This window comes from Mastigoproctus giganteus, chromosome 7 (genome assembly GCF_048544385.1).
Source record: "Mastigoproctus giganteus isolate SK-2022 chromosome 7, ASM4854438v1, whole genome shotgun sequence".
In the NCBI taxonomy this organism is placed as follows: domain Eukaryota; kingdom Metazoa; phylum Arthropoda; class Arachnida; order Uropygi; family Thelyphonidae; genus Mastigoproctus; species Mastigoproctus giganteus.
Window position 1 is genome coordinate 99,667,447 of NC_143581.1, and position 16,508 is coordinate 99,683,954.

A 16,508-nucleotide genomic window follows, 5' to 3' on the forward strand; every position below is an offset into this window, starting at 1 on the left:
CTAAGTTGTAGAAGCTTCAATTTGCAGAACTGAAGCCTTTCATTCCTTTCATTAATCTCATTGCCCTTCTATACACACATTCCAGCACATCTACATCTTTCCTAAAATAAGGCTTCCAGGCCATGCAGTACTCAAGACACAGCCTAACCATTGCCTTGTACAATGGGATAATCACCTCCTAATACCTGCTGGCAAAATACCTGTGTATCACTGACAACAGTGAGCTGTCCTCGCACTAGCAGTCAGTCTGATTTTCTCTGAGGTATTCATATCTGATTGCACAATTATCTCACAGGTCTTTTTTTTTTTCATTTTCCACCACACTGAGTGTAGTAGGATACAGATGGTACATTACATTGGGATTACTGCTATTCATAGGCAATATGTTGCATTTACCAATGTTGAACTTCAACTGCCGTTTCTCAGCCCATCTGCCAATTTTGCTAGATATTTTTTGCAGTAGTATTACCTCGATTACTGTCATTAACCATGCCAACCTTTATATCACTGCAAACTTAGACATTAAGCCTGATATACCTTCATTCATATCATCAATAAACATAGAAACAACAATGGCCCAGCTGAACCCTGGAGTCCTACAGGGATCAGTGCTGCTCTTCATGAACTAATAACATTAGTCCATGAAGAGCAGTGTGCATAATAACTACTCTGTTTTTTCCTACTCAACCATCTATTTATTCATAGCAGTAATGTACCTTTAAAGCAAGTTTATGTGCAACAGAATCAAAAGTTTTCCTAAAATCCAAGTATATGAGAGGAAAATTATTTTTGGTATCTAGTTCCTTTGTTATTGCATCACAGTATCCAATCAGATTGGCCAAACAACATTATCTCTTAACAAATCCATGCTGTGACTACAGTATAACTACATTCCTGTCTAAATGGTCCTATATTACTTTTTACATCAGCGTTTCCCAAACTTTTTTAGTCACGGAACACTTTTCATTTCGCAATGTATTTACGGAACACTTTTCATCTCAATATATTTACGGAACACTTACAAAACACAAGTTTAGCGGAAACCAAAGAACTATTTGCTAATATTTTATTACATACGACGCACTGTGCATCAGGAGCATCTTCATTTCCAACACATGTAAAGCCGAAATTCAAATAACTTCATCATACTTTCGTATGGGTCTTTTATTAGTTGGTTCCCATTTTTTCACTTAAGATTTTTGGGCAACAAAAGGCTGCAATTGTTCATCCTCACTTTGAAGTGTGACAATATTGTGTTCATTTTCATCAAGCACACTACTAGAAGTACTTGCTTCTCGTTTTAAAGTTTCTTTTTATATACCTTATATTAAGTCCCTGGCTCTGTCATCAAATCTGCCAATCACTTTTTCAGTCACTTCTAATAGATATAGAAGACTGAAATTTTGGATTTACCTGGATTTATACCTGACCCGGATTTCGGACCTTTTCATGTGAACAATCTCTTTTGACGTAATCATACTTTATAAAAAATGTATGAAAATTTCTATTCATAAAAAATAATAAAAATAAAAAAATAATATAAAGAACAAGTTTTTGAAAAATATATCTTAATTCTGATAAAATATAAGGTGTGGCCTTTGAAAATGCCTCATTTTAAAAATGGTAAAGGCCACATCTTATACAGCCACTCCCTGATTAACGTAAGAGTTGTGTTCCACAGAACTCTACGTAAGTCAGAATTTCCACCATGCTTATGCAGCACTCGCAACTGTGCTCACTGAATTGACTGAATCAAAAAAGAAATGTTCGATGATCATACGAATAGAATTATTTATTGTAATTATTCAATTTTTTTATCTCATGCGCAGGAAAACTTACAAAAGCGTGCAATTTAAAAAATTTCAAAATTATAAAATTACAAAAAAGAGAGGAGACAGGCATAATATCAGTAAGTTTTACCTCTCAAGCATCATTGCCAGAACCAACGTCTTCAATTGATAATTACGCTGCTATGGAGTTTGAGGGCTGTGGAGACTTAGAAGGGGTAACAGAAAAGGACTGGATTGCATGTAGTTTAACTTCATGCCAACAACACTGTAGAGCAGTGGTCCTTAAAGTGGGTGCCACTTACTCTTTATAGGGGTACCGCGATGTCAAATTTAGCATTGGCTTACATTGTGGTCATCGCCACAAAAGGTTGTTGATTTTCATGCAACTGTGTAAATTAGAAGCCGTCATGAAATAATTGTCGGCAATGGCAAGATTTGAGAAGATGGACCCCTCTGTTAACTTTTAAGAATCGTTCGCTGTCGGGATCCATCTTCTCAAACCTTGCCATTGCCGATACAATTTCACAAAATGCCATTACCATCTCTCTGGTGATGAAGCATCTCGGCTCCTCATTTGGTTCATCTTGAGCTTAGTCAGCATTTTCTTCTTTCACTATCGCTGCCTGCAAGTCAAGAGGTTCTTCGTTAGATAATTCTTTCTCTTCTTCCTCCATTAACTCCTCCACATCTTTGGCATCAACCTCCAACTGAAGTAGCTCTGTAACCTTTACAATCTTATCTGTAACCTCTTCATATGATTCATCTTTTTCAAACCCTTCAAAGCCTTTTACGTGCCATGGGCATATTTTATTCCATGCACCATTTAAACAACTTTTAGTAATTTCCACCCAGGCCTTATTGATGTTTAAGATGCCGCAGTAAATACTGTAAGATTTCCAAAAGTCTCTTAATGTAAAATTTTTTTCACCATCTACTGCAGACAATGCATGAGCAAATGTTGTGCATAAATAGTATGCTTTTAAATTTGAAATAACACCCTGATCCATAGGTTGGATGACCGAAGTCATGTTTGGCAGTAGAAATATGACTCTCACGTTCGAATTTGATTTGAAATCATCTAGATGCATAGGATGTCCAAGAGATGTCCAATAATCAATGATCAATAGGGCACTTTTGCCAACAGGGTGAAGGATGGTTACTATTAATCTTCTGGCTAAGGTAAAGAAAGCCTGCACGAGAAGCACGCAAAAGTTCTATGAAATTTACAGGTAAAAGTACTTTGCCATAACGGCATTTGTATTGTTTCTCGCTCGGTAAACAGACGGTGAGTGTTATCAGTCTGGAGTAGAAGTTCAATCTCACGGGAGCTTGAAACACTCCCGAAGTGGAGGTGGGTAACCTGACCTGTTTTCTTTAGAATCACTAATTGAATCATGAACAGAGTCATATTGGAAGTTGTGGCGTCATAAAAAATGTTCGTAACGTAGTTTCACCGGTAAATTTTTTTGAAGTTTGCCAGGCCTTGCCTTTTTTTTTTTTTTTTTTTCTTAATAAACAATTTATCCACTAGACCACCAGTGATTCTAAATAAAAAAGGTCAGGTTACCCCCTCCACTTCGGGAGGGTTTCAATCTGCCATGGGATTCAATTTCTACTCCTGACTGATAATTACTGAGCGAGCAACAATACAAATGCCGTTATGGCAAAGTACTTTTACCAGTAAATTTCATCGAACTTTTGCATGCTTCTCATGCAGGCTTTCTTTACCTTTGCCAATCTTCTTTATAAAACGATGGTGATACTTCATTTGGAATATACTCAGGTGTGAAAAAAAAAGACAACTAAAAAGGGATAAAATTTCTAGAGAGAATTCAAAGAAGAGCTACTATATTGGTTGGGATTACTTAGGATCCTATGAGAAATGCCTTAAAAGACATGGAATGGAAAGTTTGGGCACTAGATATCTCAAGGGTGACCTGACCTAACAGAGTTATTTTTAATGCATCTAAAGGTATATAGAGAATGAATAAGTGATATTTTCACAGCTGCAAGTGAAACAATAACAATACAGAGAAAGAAGATTAGGGTCTCATGAGTTCACTTTTTTGCAGTGGTGATTATTGAAATAGGCTGTTTCCCAAATTCACTGAGGCAGAGGGTCTGACAAGGTTTAAGGCAAATTTTGACTGTTATTTTTTATAAATGAGAAATTGATCTGACTCAAAATTTTTTTTTTTTTTGTTTTTTGCTAAAATTGAGTTTACTTCCTTGCATCATTTGGTTCCAGTCATTTAATACTAATACACCTAAAAAAAAGCCATACAGCTTGTAGAGAGGGTTCAAAGAACAGTAGCCAGACGAGCACCAAGAAATCCCGTTAACAGGGACTTCTTAGTACATTCCCAGGAAGGGGATAAAGGGGCTATAGCCTCCCTTATGATCAAAAAATGTAGATTTTTTTTACTGATAATTACAGCTTAATGATTCTCTGAACATTGCTTTAGACCACCACAGATGAGCATTAATCAATATCCAGATGAAAACTAGCTTATAAGGTGTAGGTTGCAAAAGGCTTGACAAATAGATATACATCTTTGAGGTATCTGAGTGAGCGTATAAAGTTATGAAGGGGATTAGTAAAATTGATGTGAGTGGCATATTCAGACATATAGGAGAGATAATCATAAGCGGGAGCATAAATATAAAATCTCAAGGAGTAACAGAAGAAGACTGGATTGCATGTAGTTTAACTTCATGCCAACAACACTGTAGAGCAGTGGTCCTCAAAGTGGGTGCCGCTTACTCTTTATAGGGGAACCGCGATGTCAAATTTAGCATTGGCTTACATCGTGGTCATCGCTACAAAAGGTCGTTGATTTTCATGCAATTGTGTAAATTAGAAGTCGTCATGAAATAACTGCTGACCACATCGCATGTTTATGTACATATACCTACATATACAAAACAGCTGAGCCGTCCATCATGTACACTGTATTTGAAATAGCACAACACTCATACTTGCTTAGCGGATCTTAGCCCTTAGCTTGCATTCCTCCTTTGGTGTATCAGTGTGTCTAGTTGTGCATACAGTCGAGCATGTTTTGCACATTAAAGTTTTAGTTAATATTTCTATTTCAAATGCTTTAAAACAGTGGCCATGGAAAACTTTATTATTAAAAAGAGAAAAAATCAAGATAACATTTGAATCAAGAAATTGTGGCATACAACGAAGGAAGATACTTCACAGAGCAGCAGAAAAACTGAAGTAAGTACAAGTTCAACTATAAAAAAGAAAAAAAAAACTCGTATGTATCAAGACAGTTACTTAGAAATGGGGTCTACGTGGTGTGGTGATAGTTTTGCACCTAATCCTATGTGTATTATTTGTGAAGTAATATTAGCAAATGATGCTTTGAATCCAAGCAAATTATCATGACATTTCACTACGAAACATAGCAGCCTTTTTAATCAGACACCAGATTACTTCAAAATATTATTAAAATCGCAAGAAAAACAGCCTAGTTTTACAAAAAAATTTAAAGTTGCTGAGCGAACACAAGAAGCAGTTATTTAGTGGCAGAAATAATAGCCAAAGAAATGAAACTGCATACTATTGCAGAGAAACTAATTCTCCCCGCCTGTGCAGTAACTGTAAAACAACATTTGGGAGAGACGAAGAAGAATTAAAGAAAAATTCCTTTGTCTGATGATACGATTCGCAGACATATTTGCAATATGTCAGATAATATTTAAAAAATTGTTTCTTCTAAAATTAAAGAATCTCTTATATTTGCATTACAAGTAGATGAATCTACAGATATTGCAGGTAAAGCCCAACTACTTGCATTTGTTCATATTATTGAAAATGATAAAACAATAGAAAAGATGCCTACGTAGCCAGGTGGGCAGGAGCAGCAGTGCATAGTACATGCTTCTTGATTAGACCGGGGTTCAAGCCCATGAACACCAAATACGGAGGATGCGCGGAAAGGTCAGGGAATGACCACCGCATATCCCTGGAGCAATATGGCCTTAGTTGCTAATGCTCCTAAAATCCAAATAACAACAACAATAGAAAAATTTAAAGTTGTTGAGCGAGAAAAAGAAGCCAGTTATTTAGTGGCAGAAATAATAGCCAAAGAAATGAAACCGTACACTATTGCAGAGAAACTAATTCTCCCCGCCCGTGCAGTAATTTGTAAAACAATGTTTGGAATAGAAGAAGAAGAATTAAAGAAAAATTCCTTTGTCTGATGACACGATTCGCAGACATATTTGCGATATGTCAGATAATATTTAAAAAATTGTTTTTCTAAATTTAAATAATCTCCTATATTTGCATTACAAGTAGATGAAACTAAAATTTTGGAGGTAAAGCCCAACTACTGGCATTTGTTCATATTATTGAAAATGATAAAATAATAGAACAATTTTTATGCTGTAAAGAATTAGAACAAACGATGACAGGTAAAGATGTTTTTAATATTTTGAATGAATATTTAAAATCTATTCTCCCCCCCTGTGCAGCGGGAATCATGGGAATCATGTGTGGGAACATGCACAGATGGGGCACCGTCCGTTGTTGGGTCATTAAAGGGTTTTCTATTACTAGCCAAAAAAGAAAATAAGAATATCATATCTACTCATTGTTTTTTACATTGACAAGCTTTAATCGCAAAAACATTAGGAAAGGAATTACTAACTGTCCTCAATGAAATAATTATGATGGTTAATTATATTAAGAGCAGGCCTCTCAAATCACGGTTGTTTACAAAACTGTGTGAAGAACTTGGATCTGTGCATTTGAACCTTCTTCTTCTTCATATTGATGTAAGATGGCTATCTAAAGGAAGAGTATTGAGTCGTGTTTATGAATTAAAAGTAGAACTACTCACTTTTTTGGAACAAGAAAACAAGCACGAATTTTATCAATTGTTGAAAAATGATTTTTGGTGTACAAAATTCGCTTATATAGGGTGTCTCAAAAATACACGGCATAACTTCAAGAATGAGTTCCTCGTATGCAGACAATAAAAATATTTTATATCAACATAGTTCCGGAAATGCTTGGTTCCCGAGTTATTAACCAGAATGTCTTATCTCCTGCAGGTGATTTCCTTCATCACAAGGTGCTGACAGAATCTGGTGGTTTTTCATTCCGATTCCAACCATGTACTCAAATCAGGAGCAAGTGGATATGTATTTATGTATTGTTTGGCGGATGGCAGTGCTCTGGAGGCTCGTCGTTTCTACCATGAAAGGTTCCCAGAATGAAGATGTCCAGACAGGAAAACGTTTGAAGGTATCCATCATCACCTTTGTGAACATGGGACCTTTACACCTCGTGCTGCCGAGAGAGGATGACCAAGATCTGCGACTCCTGAAGTAGAGGAGGAGATTTTGGATGTTGTGCATGCCACTCCCGGAATCAGCACACGCAGAATAGCAATGCAACTGGCTGTTCAACGTTCGACTATTTGAAGAGTGTTGCAAGGACACCAGCTGTATCCTTATCATCTGCAATGGGTACAGGCCTTGTCACCAATTTGGCATCGTCTTCACGAGTCCATGAGACGACGATGTGAGGCCTGTATTCAGGCAGAAGGTGGATATTTTGAACAGTTACTATAAGGTAATGTGAACAGTTAAGTGTAATAGACAGACCTTCAAAACTCGGAAACCAAGCATTTCCGGAACTATGTTGATATAAAATTTTTTTTTTTGTCTACATATGAGGAACTCATTCCTGAAGTTATGCTGTGTATTTTTGAGACACCCTGTATAACAGATATACAGGGTGAGCCAAAAGTCAGTGAACAATTAAAGAATCGGTATTTCAGTGAATTTTCTTTTTTTTTTTTTGGCAGATGCAGAAAAAGTTCATTAATTGAGTCATTTAACAAATATTCATAAACTTTTGATCTCCCTTTTTTCAAACAATAACAAATATCTGTTTTTGCATTTCAAACAAAATTAAGTTCCAAATTTAAAGCAATAACTAATTTTTTCAATCTGAAATTTAATGCAATAAAAACCCACAATTGCAGATGCCTAGGCAGAAAAACAGTGTGCAGAAATGATTCTAGTAATTATTTTGGCTATGCTGAACATCAGAGCTTTAAATTAATGGTGTGATGTATGCATATGTGAATTTCAGTAGACATCAAATATTAAATATCATATAATTAATCTACTTACATTTGTTGAAAAATAATGATGCCATTCTACCCTGGTGTATGCATATGTGAATTTAAGTATATATCAAATATTAATTATAATATATCTATATATATTTAATATTTATATTTCTTTAATATATAATATTAAATAAAATATAATTAATCTACTTACATTTGTTGAAAAATAATGATGCCATTCTACCCTTTGAGGAAAAAAATTTTTTAAAAAATCCAATATAACTACATGTTTAAGTGATGCTATTACAGTCTATGATTAATATATTTAAAACTGCAAACCAAATTAAAATAAAATTTACCAGTAATCGATTTTATAACTTTATATATATATATATTTACAGGTGACTTCAAAATAACTACCAATTTTTCAAAAACTATTGTGGAAATATTACAGGCCACAAAAGGATTTAATCAAACAATCAAATCTGATTAAAACAAAACAAATTTAATTTAATCAAACAATGAGTCTTGTACAATTTTATACCATTTATTTTATGCATATTCAAATTAGGCATTAAGTCTGTCAACAACTTTTCTTAATCTGACCACTGCAATTTTCACAAACAAAAGAAAATCTTAGAAATAGTGCCAGTCACTTTGCCTGATAAATGTTTTACTTGGCCAAGTCCCAAAGGAAAAAATCCAACAGAAACAAATCAGGGCTCCTTAAAAGTGACCACTGGGCCACTTTAACTAATATATAATAACAGCGTCTACATCCCACCAGAACACTGAATTTTTTTTTTTTTTTTGGAGTGCCACCTTGCATAAAGATCATTTCCTACAAGTCTCGCCACACATGACTCCAGAAACACAATTCTTATGTACAGTGAGTAATTCATATCTTGTAAAATGTATGGACTCAAAAAATTTTCTGTCATACCATTTCACACTATACACTCATTAGCAGAGCATATGATGCAAGAAAACAAGCTTATGCAGCATCAGCCAAAAAAAAAAAAAAAAAACCCTCCGATTTCACCTCTCCATTCATTCCAAATGCCTGTCCAGCTCAGCCTTAAATTCATTTAGGCTATCAACTTCCACAACAAAAGATGGAAGCCTGTTCCACCAATCAACTACCCACTGGCTAAAGGCTAATTTCCGCACATCTATTCTACAACTGTCTTTCATCAACTTGAATCTGTGCCCCCTCAGGTTCTTAATCTGAGCAAGAGGAAGAATCCCATCAGCATTCAGCTTGCTCTACCCATTCAAGGCCTTATTCACCTCAATCAGATCACCTCGCAGGTGCCTACTCTCTAGGTGCTGCAATTTGCAGACCTTGGGCCTTTCTTGGTAAGAGCACCCCTTTGTTCCCCCTCACCAATCTTGTTACCCTTCTTTGTACTCGTTCTAGCAACTTTACATCCTAAAATGAGGCCTCCAGACCTGTACACAGTACTCTAGAGGTGGTTGTTGTTGTTGTTGTTGTTTGGTTTTTAGGAGCATTAGCAACTAAGGCCATATTGCTCCAGGATATGCGGCGGTCATTCCTTAACCTTTCCGCATCCTCCGTATTTGGTGGTGACGGGCTCGAACCCCGGTCTAATCAAGAAGCGTGTGCTACGCACTGCTGCTCCTTCCCACCTGGCTACGGAGGCGCCTAGAGGTGGACTGACCATTGCCTTATATAACGGGATAATCACCTCCCTGTCCCTGCTAGCAAAATTCCTATATATCATTGATCAGACTCCATGACCTGCCCTGGCAGACCCCTCTACACTGCTCAACAAACTTCATATTTGACTGCACAATTACCCCCAGGTCTTTTTCACTTTCCACTTCCCTTGGTGGAGTACCACACTATTGGTACGTTTCTCTTGGGTTATTGCTACCCATATGCAGTACTTTGCATTTGTCAATGATAAACTTCAGTTGCCACTTTTCAGCCCATTTGCCGAACTTATCTAGATCCAGTTGGAGTAGTATACTGTCTTTACTGTTGTTAACAACCCTGCCAACCTTTGTACCATCTGCAGACTTGGACATTAAACCTGATATACCTTCATCAATATCATTGATAAATATATAAAACAATAATGAGCTCAACACCGAACCCTGGGGAACTCCACTAATAACATTTGTCCACGAAGAGCAGTGTCCATTGATTACCACTCTCTGTCATCTCTCACTCAACCATCCCTTTATCCATTGTAGCAACTTACCCTTAATGTCATACCTGTCCAATTTGTACAGAGTCTTCCATCTGCAACAGTATCAAAAGCTTTCCTGAAATCCAAGTATATGATATCAAAGTTATTCCCTGCATCCAGTTCCTTTGGACCACATCATAGTATCCAATCAAATTGGTCAGAAAAGACCTCCCTTTAACAAACCCATGCTGTGTCTTAACTATTACTGTAGTCTTGTCTGGATGATCCTGCAATGCTTCTTTAACCAGCAATTCCATTATTTTCCCCGTAACACAAGTTAAATTAACAGGTCTATAGTTAACAGTGTCACCTTTTGAACCCCCTTTGTAAATTGGTGATACATTTGCACACCTCCAGTCCATGGGGACCTACCTGGAATCCAAGGAAGCTCTTATAATTATGGCTAAGGGTTTGCTTACTTCCTTTGCTGCCTCCTTTAATATAACTGGATAGATCCCATCCACCCCAGGTGCCTTTTTTATATTTAACTTCAATAATTTCTCCTCCACTTTGCTCTCAGTTATTAAAAAATCACTTAGCTCCCTGTTAGAGTTTGATAAACTTCATTGAATAACACCTCATGTGTGAATGTAGATGCAAAATACTCATTCAGTTTATCAGCTACCCGAGCATGATCATCAATAGTCACTCCATCTATGTTAAGTGGTCCAATCTGATTAATCCCTTTCCTTCTAGAGTTTACATAAGTAAAGAGCTCTTTGCTGTTTTTCTTTGCATCCTTTGCCAAGGATTTCTCGTAATCTGCCATTGCCTGCCTAACCGCCTTTGTGACTTGATTACAGACTAGTTTATATCTGCCACAGTGTCAGATATAAACTAGTTTATATCTGCCATAGGCTTCTGTCACCTGATACTTTATATGCATTCCATACATTTTTCTTCTCTGCCACAAGCCTCATTAGTTCATCTGACATCCATTTAGGCCTAAACCTTGAAGAGCATTTCTCAGTTTGAATGAAAAGCCTATTAGCCTCCAAAATTAAGTCCCTGAAGGCACCCCATTTAGAATTGATGCTTCTTCACTGATTGCTAAGTCTTTGTTAACAAACTTTCCAATGTAAAAAAATGGCTTCGAGTGACCTAGAATTCTTGCCAGCCATTCAAGCAAGATTTCAGCCAACTCCACTCTTCAGCTACAGTCCTCTGGAGAAAGCCAATGCATAAAATGCATTTTTATGTTTTCTCTACTTTACATAAATTAGTAAAATTTCAGGGTAGCAACAAAGTTTGGACTTATGCTGACTTGAACTTGTTGCTATCCCAATTACACTGAACAACAATGAAACTTTTTTCAACAGAAATATAGTGGACAGTGTAATGTTTAATGCTAATTTCAAACATGCAGACCATTTTTAACAATGACCTCAGTTCAAAAGATATTCCTCATTTTAGTTTCCATTAAAATATGAAATATCCTGCAAATTTAGGCCTATTTCGTCTGTTTGTTAATATCAGTCGGACTACTGACTGAGAAATCCTGGAGTCAAAAGTTTTTGAGATCATCCTGCAGAGAAAATATATAAGATACAGGCTGTTCCTAGCACGTGCTCGTAAAGGGAAAATTTATTGCCCATAGACGTTCTGTTTTTAACATTACGTCTATGGGCAACAATGAAATTTGACCATATTAATGTTAAATAAAGGTCAACATAATTTGACCATATTAATGTTAAATAAAGGTCAACATTCAATAATTTAAATAATGATTTATTTATCTGAAGAAATGAAAACATAGCCTTTAAAATCAAGCAAATTATAATAATAAACAAATTACTGTCATACAAATGAATGTTTATTCTTCATTGTTATTGACTAAATGCACACTCATTGATGGTTTAACTCTCATTGTTGGCTCAGCACTCGTGTTGGTTTGTTGGAAGCACAAGGAGTCATCTTCTTCAGAAATGCTTCAAGGGGCATTTGTTTCCAAGATAATCTTCTCTTTTCTTTTTAAATTTCATGATAGCATGCATAAGCATTTTTGAGGTGAAACTTCTTTAAGCGTGCCCCAGGCAGTTTTCACATGGGAGTAACTTGTGTCTGTGGATTGACAAAAATCACCACGAAAATGTGACAGGAATACATTTTCCTGTCACATTTTCGTGACAGGAAAATGCATTCCCCCCACCAAACATTGTAGCCCAATGTAACAGGAACTGGCACCATACACAGCAGCGACGCATCACATGATGCAATCAGTACCCCAACAGTGTGGCCACGGTGTAACTCGTGTGCGTGTTGCGTTTATGTTTTAAATCACTATATTTCAGCTTCTAGCAGTCCGATTTTAAAAATTGAAAAACCAAAATATTTCTTTTCTCATTCTCTACTATATTTCACAAAAAAAATTTCAATGGAAAAAATTTATAATTCAACATGATAAAGACTAATAGTGAGCGTTGTAAGGGTTATGGAGCACATATATACGTGCAATGTGACCAGAGAAACCACCTTCATTGAGTACAAAGGAGAGATCTAAGCTATTTCAACAGTGGAAGAAATTAACTTGTAAAACATTTGTAAAATATTAAACCACTGTAACATTGAAATAATAAACATTTCAAAAGGTTCTAAAGCAGTTTCACTAAACTTCCGCTATGCATGCTTGGCGCACACAACTTTTTTTTAAATCTGCAGCAACTTTTCTAGTGTGCTCAAAATTTGAATCTTGTGACTCGAAAATCTAATTGCTTTTTCTGTGTTGAAAAGCTTCATGAAGCCTCTTGAGAGTGAAGGAATGAACAGGAATTTCAGCTATTAAATCTTCTTTTTCCTCAGCTTCTTCACATTTTGGCATTTCAAGGAGTCTTCATTTGTGAGCTCTCCTTTGAGTGCTTGAAGCAAATCAGTGATGTGAGTTGTAGAAACCTTAAGTTGCAATTGGTTAACAATATTAACGACCGCTTCTGTTTCATTTTGTGCGATATCTGCTGGTTCTTCAAATCCTTCAAAATTATCAAAAAACTGAGGACAGTTTATTCCAAACACCCTTCATGTTCTTCTCTGTAATTTAGTCCCAGGCTCATTTTATTATATTTTGATTGCATCTAAAATAAAATGCTTGCACAGTAGTGTTGTATAGCTATGCACATGGTTTGAAATGCTGTATTTATGAATATTTAGCAGCATTTATTTATTGCAATTAATGTTCACATTTTCGATTTTGTTGACACTTGATACCTGAAAAAAAAACTCGTAAACCCGGGAACTCATAAAGCGAAAACTGGTAAAGAACTGCTTATATATTTTAACTCCAAGACAGGCCAGGCCAGGCCAATCTGTTGGAATGTATGAGTTAACATTGTTATATATTAGTAAACTCTTTTTATAGTTTTTGGTGTCAATTGTAGTCAAACTATTGCTTTAAAAAAGTCATGTCAATGCACTAATTCATTAGAAGGTTTTTGTTGTGTGTGTGGTAATCACATAATGAATCTCACAGACAGTCTATAATGTCCCTATTAAAGAAAGCATACAAATTACATTTTTACAGCAAATTATGTAATGGACAAGTAGTCTCCACATATATGCTACACTAATTTTGCTTCACACTGCAGAGATTGGCTAAAATGTATACCTCTGGTATCACTGCCATTTGTTAATCCCACAGTGTGAAGAGAACCATCCCTGTAAAGGGATAGTCCCCTTTCACACTGTTGGCTCCCTTCAACTATGTGAATGGAATCATGTCAATGGATGCTATTTTTGCATAACTCAAAATGAATATGGAAATCGAAAGACAGAAAAAAACTGAGTACCCAAATATCCCATGATCCGTCAGACCAGTTAGTCACATCATCATCATCAGCCATTTTCAATCCACTGCAGGATGAAGGCCTCTCCAGCAACTTTCCAGTTCCTTCTGTTTTGAGCACTGGCCATCCATTTACTACCCAAAAACTCATGAATTTCATCTATCCATCTCCGCCTTTGTCTTCCAGGTTTTCTTCTAGCTCCTCTTGGGTACCATTCTGTTATTTTCTTAGTCCATCTGTCATCATGTCTTCGAGCTATATGTCCTGCCCAAGACCATTTTAGTTCTTTAGTTTTGATAAGAATGTCCTTTACTCGAGTTTGCTGCCCAATCCATGTGTTTCTCTTCTTATCTAACAGTCTGATTCCCAGTATAATTCGTTCCATTCTTCGCTATGTAGTTCTCAGCTTCTCTTCCATTCTTTTGGTGAGTGCCCAAGTTTCACTTCCATAAGTAATGGTGGGGAGTATACATTGGTTCATTATTTTACGTTTCAGACAAACTGGGATATTGCTCTTCAGTATGTGACTATATTTCCTGAATGCTATCCATCCAAAATTTATTCTTCTCTTGACTTCCAGCCATTTATCATTATTACAGCTAATAACTTGTCCCAGATAAGTATATGACTCCGCCTTTTCAATTACTGCTCCTTCAATCATTATTTCCCTTTCTATGGCATACTTGTTCATCATTACTTTTGTTTTAGCCATATTCATCTTTAGTCCAAAATCCTTACTAACTGTGCATAACTGATTAAGATTTTCCTCTAATTCTTTGGGATCGTGGTTTATGACCACAATGTCATCTGCAAATCGTAAATGGTTTAGGTACTCTCTGTTCAACACTGACTCCTTTCTGCGACCAGTCTAATCTTCTGAAAGCTTCCTCAAGGGCAGCAGTAAACAGCTTCGGAGATCTTGTGCCTCCTTGTCGAACTCCTTTCTCGATTTTATATTTCCTACTGTCTTTGTCTAGTTTAATAAAGGAGGTAGCACTCTCATATATTTTCTTCAAAATCATAATATATGGGGTATCTATGCCTTGTCTTTCCAATGCCCGAAACATTGCCTTATGCTGTATGGAGTCAAATGCCTTTTCATAATCCACAAATGCCAGGCATAATGGTGTTTTATATTCATTTGCTTTCTCCATTAGCTGTGATATTACATGAAGGTGATCCATAGTTGAGAATCCTGTCCTAAAGCGAGTTTGCTCTTTTGGTTGATTCTCATCAAGTATTCTTTCTAATCTGTTAGAAATGACCCTTGTGAACAACTTGTAGATGTGGGATAACAATTGGTCTATAATTTCCAATTTATCTCCTTTCCTATGCAGCAAAACTGTGATTGCATTATTCCACTGCTTAGGCATCACACCTTTTCTAATGCACTTTGTGAAGAGCCTTGCCAGTTTTTGTGTTATGTCTCTTCCTCCCAATTTTAACAACTCTACGGTAACTTCATCTTCCCCCGGGGCTTTCCGATTCTTCATTTTCTTCAATGCATGTTCTACCTCATCAGGAAGAATATCGGGTATGTCGTATGTGTTGCTACTTTGCAATCCATCTTCCCCACTGCTGGTATCATTCCCTCGCTCCTTGTATAATTCTCTATAGTAGTCTTCTGCTATTTGAATTATGCCTTCTCTGCTGTTTATAAGTACACCATCGCTATTCTTCAGTTTCAGTATCATTTGTCTTTCTGTATTGCTGCTGATTTAAATCCTTTGTTTTCCCTTCATGCTTGTTTTACTTTTCTTGTGTTAAATCTTCTAATGTCCTCTCTGAGTCTCTTTCTAATGGCTCTGCATAACTCAGTATACTCAATTTTCTCCCTATCAGTGTTTTTCTTGCTTTTCGTTTGTCTTCTTCGATTCATCATGACAAGTGTTTCTTGACTAATTTTTACTTCTTTGGATTTCTTTTTCCCTATAGGTTTCTTGGGCTTTATCACTTTCAGAAAGTTGTAATATTCCTCGTCGATATCTTGGTCCTGAGCAGTCTGCAGAAGCTCAATCTTGTTCTTAAGTTCCAGTACATACTGCTTTTTCTCCTCTTCTGTTATCTCAAAGACCTTTGTATTATTTACTCGAGTCAGTTTTTTCCTTTCCTACATCTATATCAAATGTACATCTTACCATTCTGTGATCACTTCCAACATTTACCTTATTCAGGATGGTAACATCATTCATAATATATCTTCTGTTAGTGAGGATGAAGTCGATTTCATTAGTAGTTAATCCATTTGGACTCTTCCATGTCCAATTTCTGTTCACCCTTTTCTTGAAAAAAGTGTTCACTGCTGACAGTCCTTGAGATTCTGCAAATTCCACAAGTCTTTCACCTCTTTTATTTCTTTCACCAATTCCAAAATTTCCTATAGTTCCTCTTTCTGCGCTGTTTTGCCTTTTTCCAACCTTAGCATTGAAGTCCCCATAACAATAGTGTAGTGGGTTTTCTGCTCATCTAGAAGACTCTCAATTTCAGTGTACATTTCTTCAACCTCTTCATCATCATGGCTAGATGTTGGTGCATAAATCATTATAATCTTTAGCTTGTACCTCTTAGAAATCTTGAGTATTAGTCTTGACACCCTTGGTGATGTACTTTTGAATTCCAAAATGTTGT

General features: G+C 36.3%; 1 protein-coding gene across 1 annotated transcript in view; it reads right to left on the bottom strand.

The window, feature by feature from the left end:
• Positions 1-16,508, bottom strand: part of LOC150083106 (putative sodium-coupled neutral amino acid transporter 12) — a 290,752-nt gene that overhangs the window by 218,116 nt on the left and 56,128 nt on the right. The window contains exon 6 of the mRNA XM_090378390.1: positions 7,950-7,980. Coding sequence (XP_090234516.1) covers positions 7,950-7,980 — 31 coding nt within the window. The remainder of the gene's footprint in view (positions 1-7,949; positions 7,981-16,508) is intronic.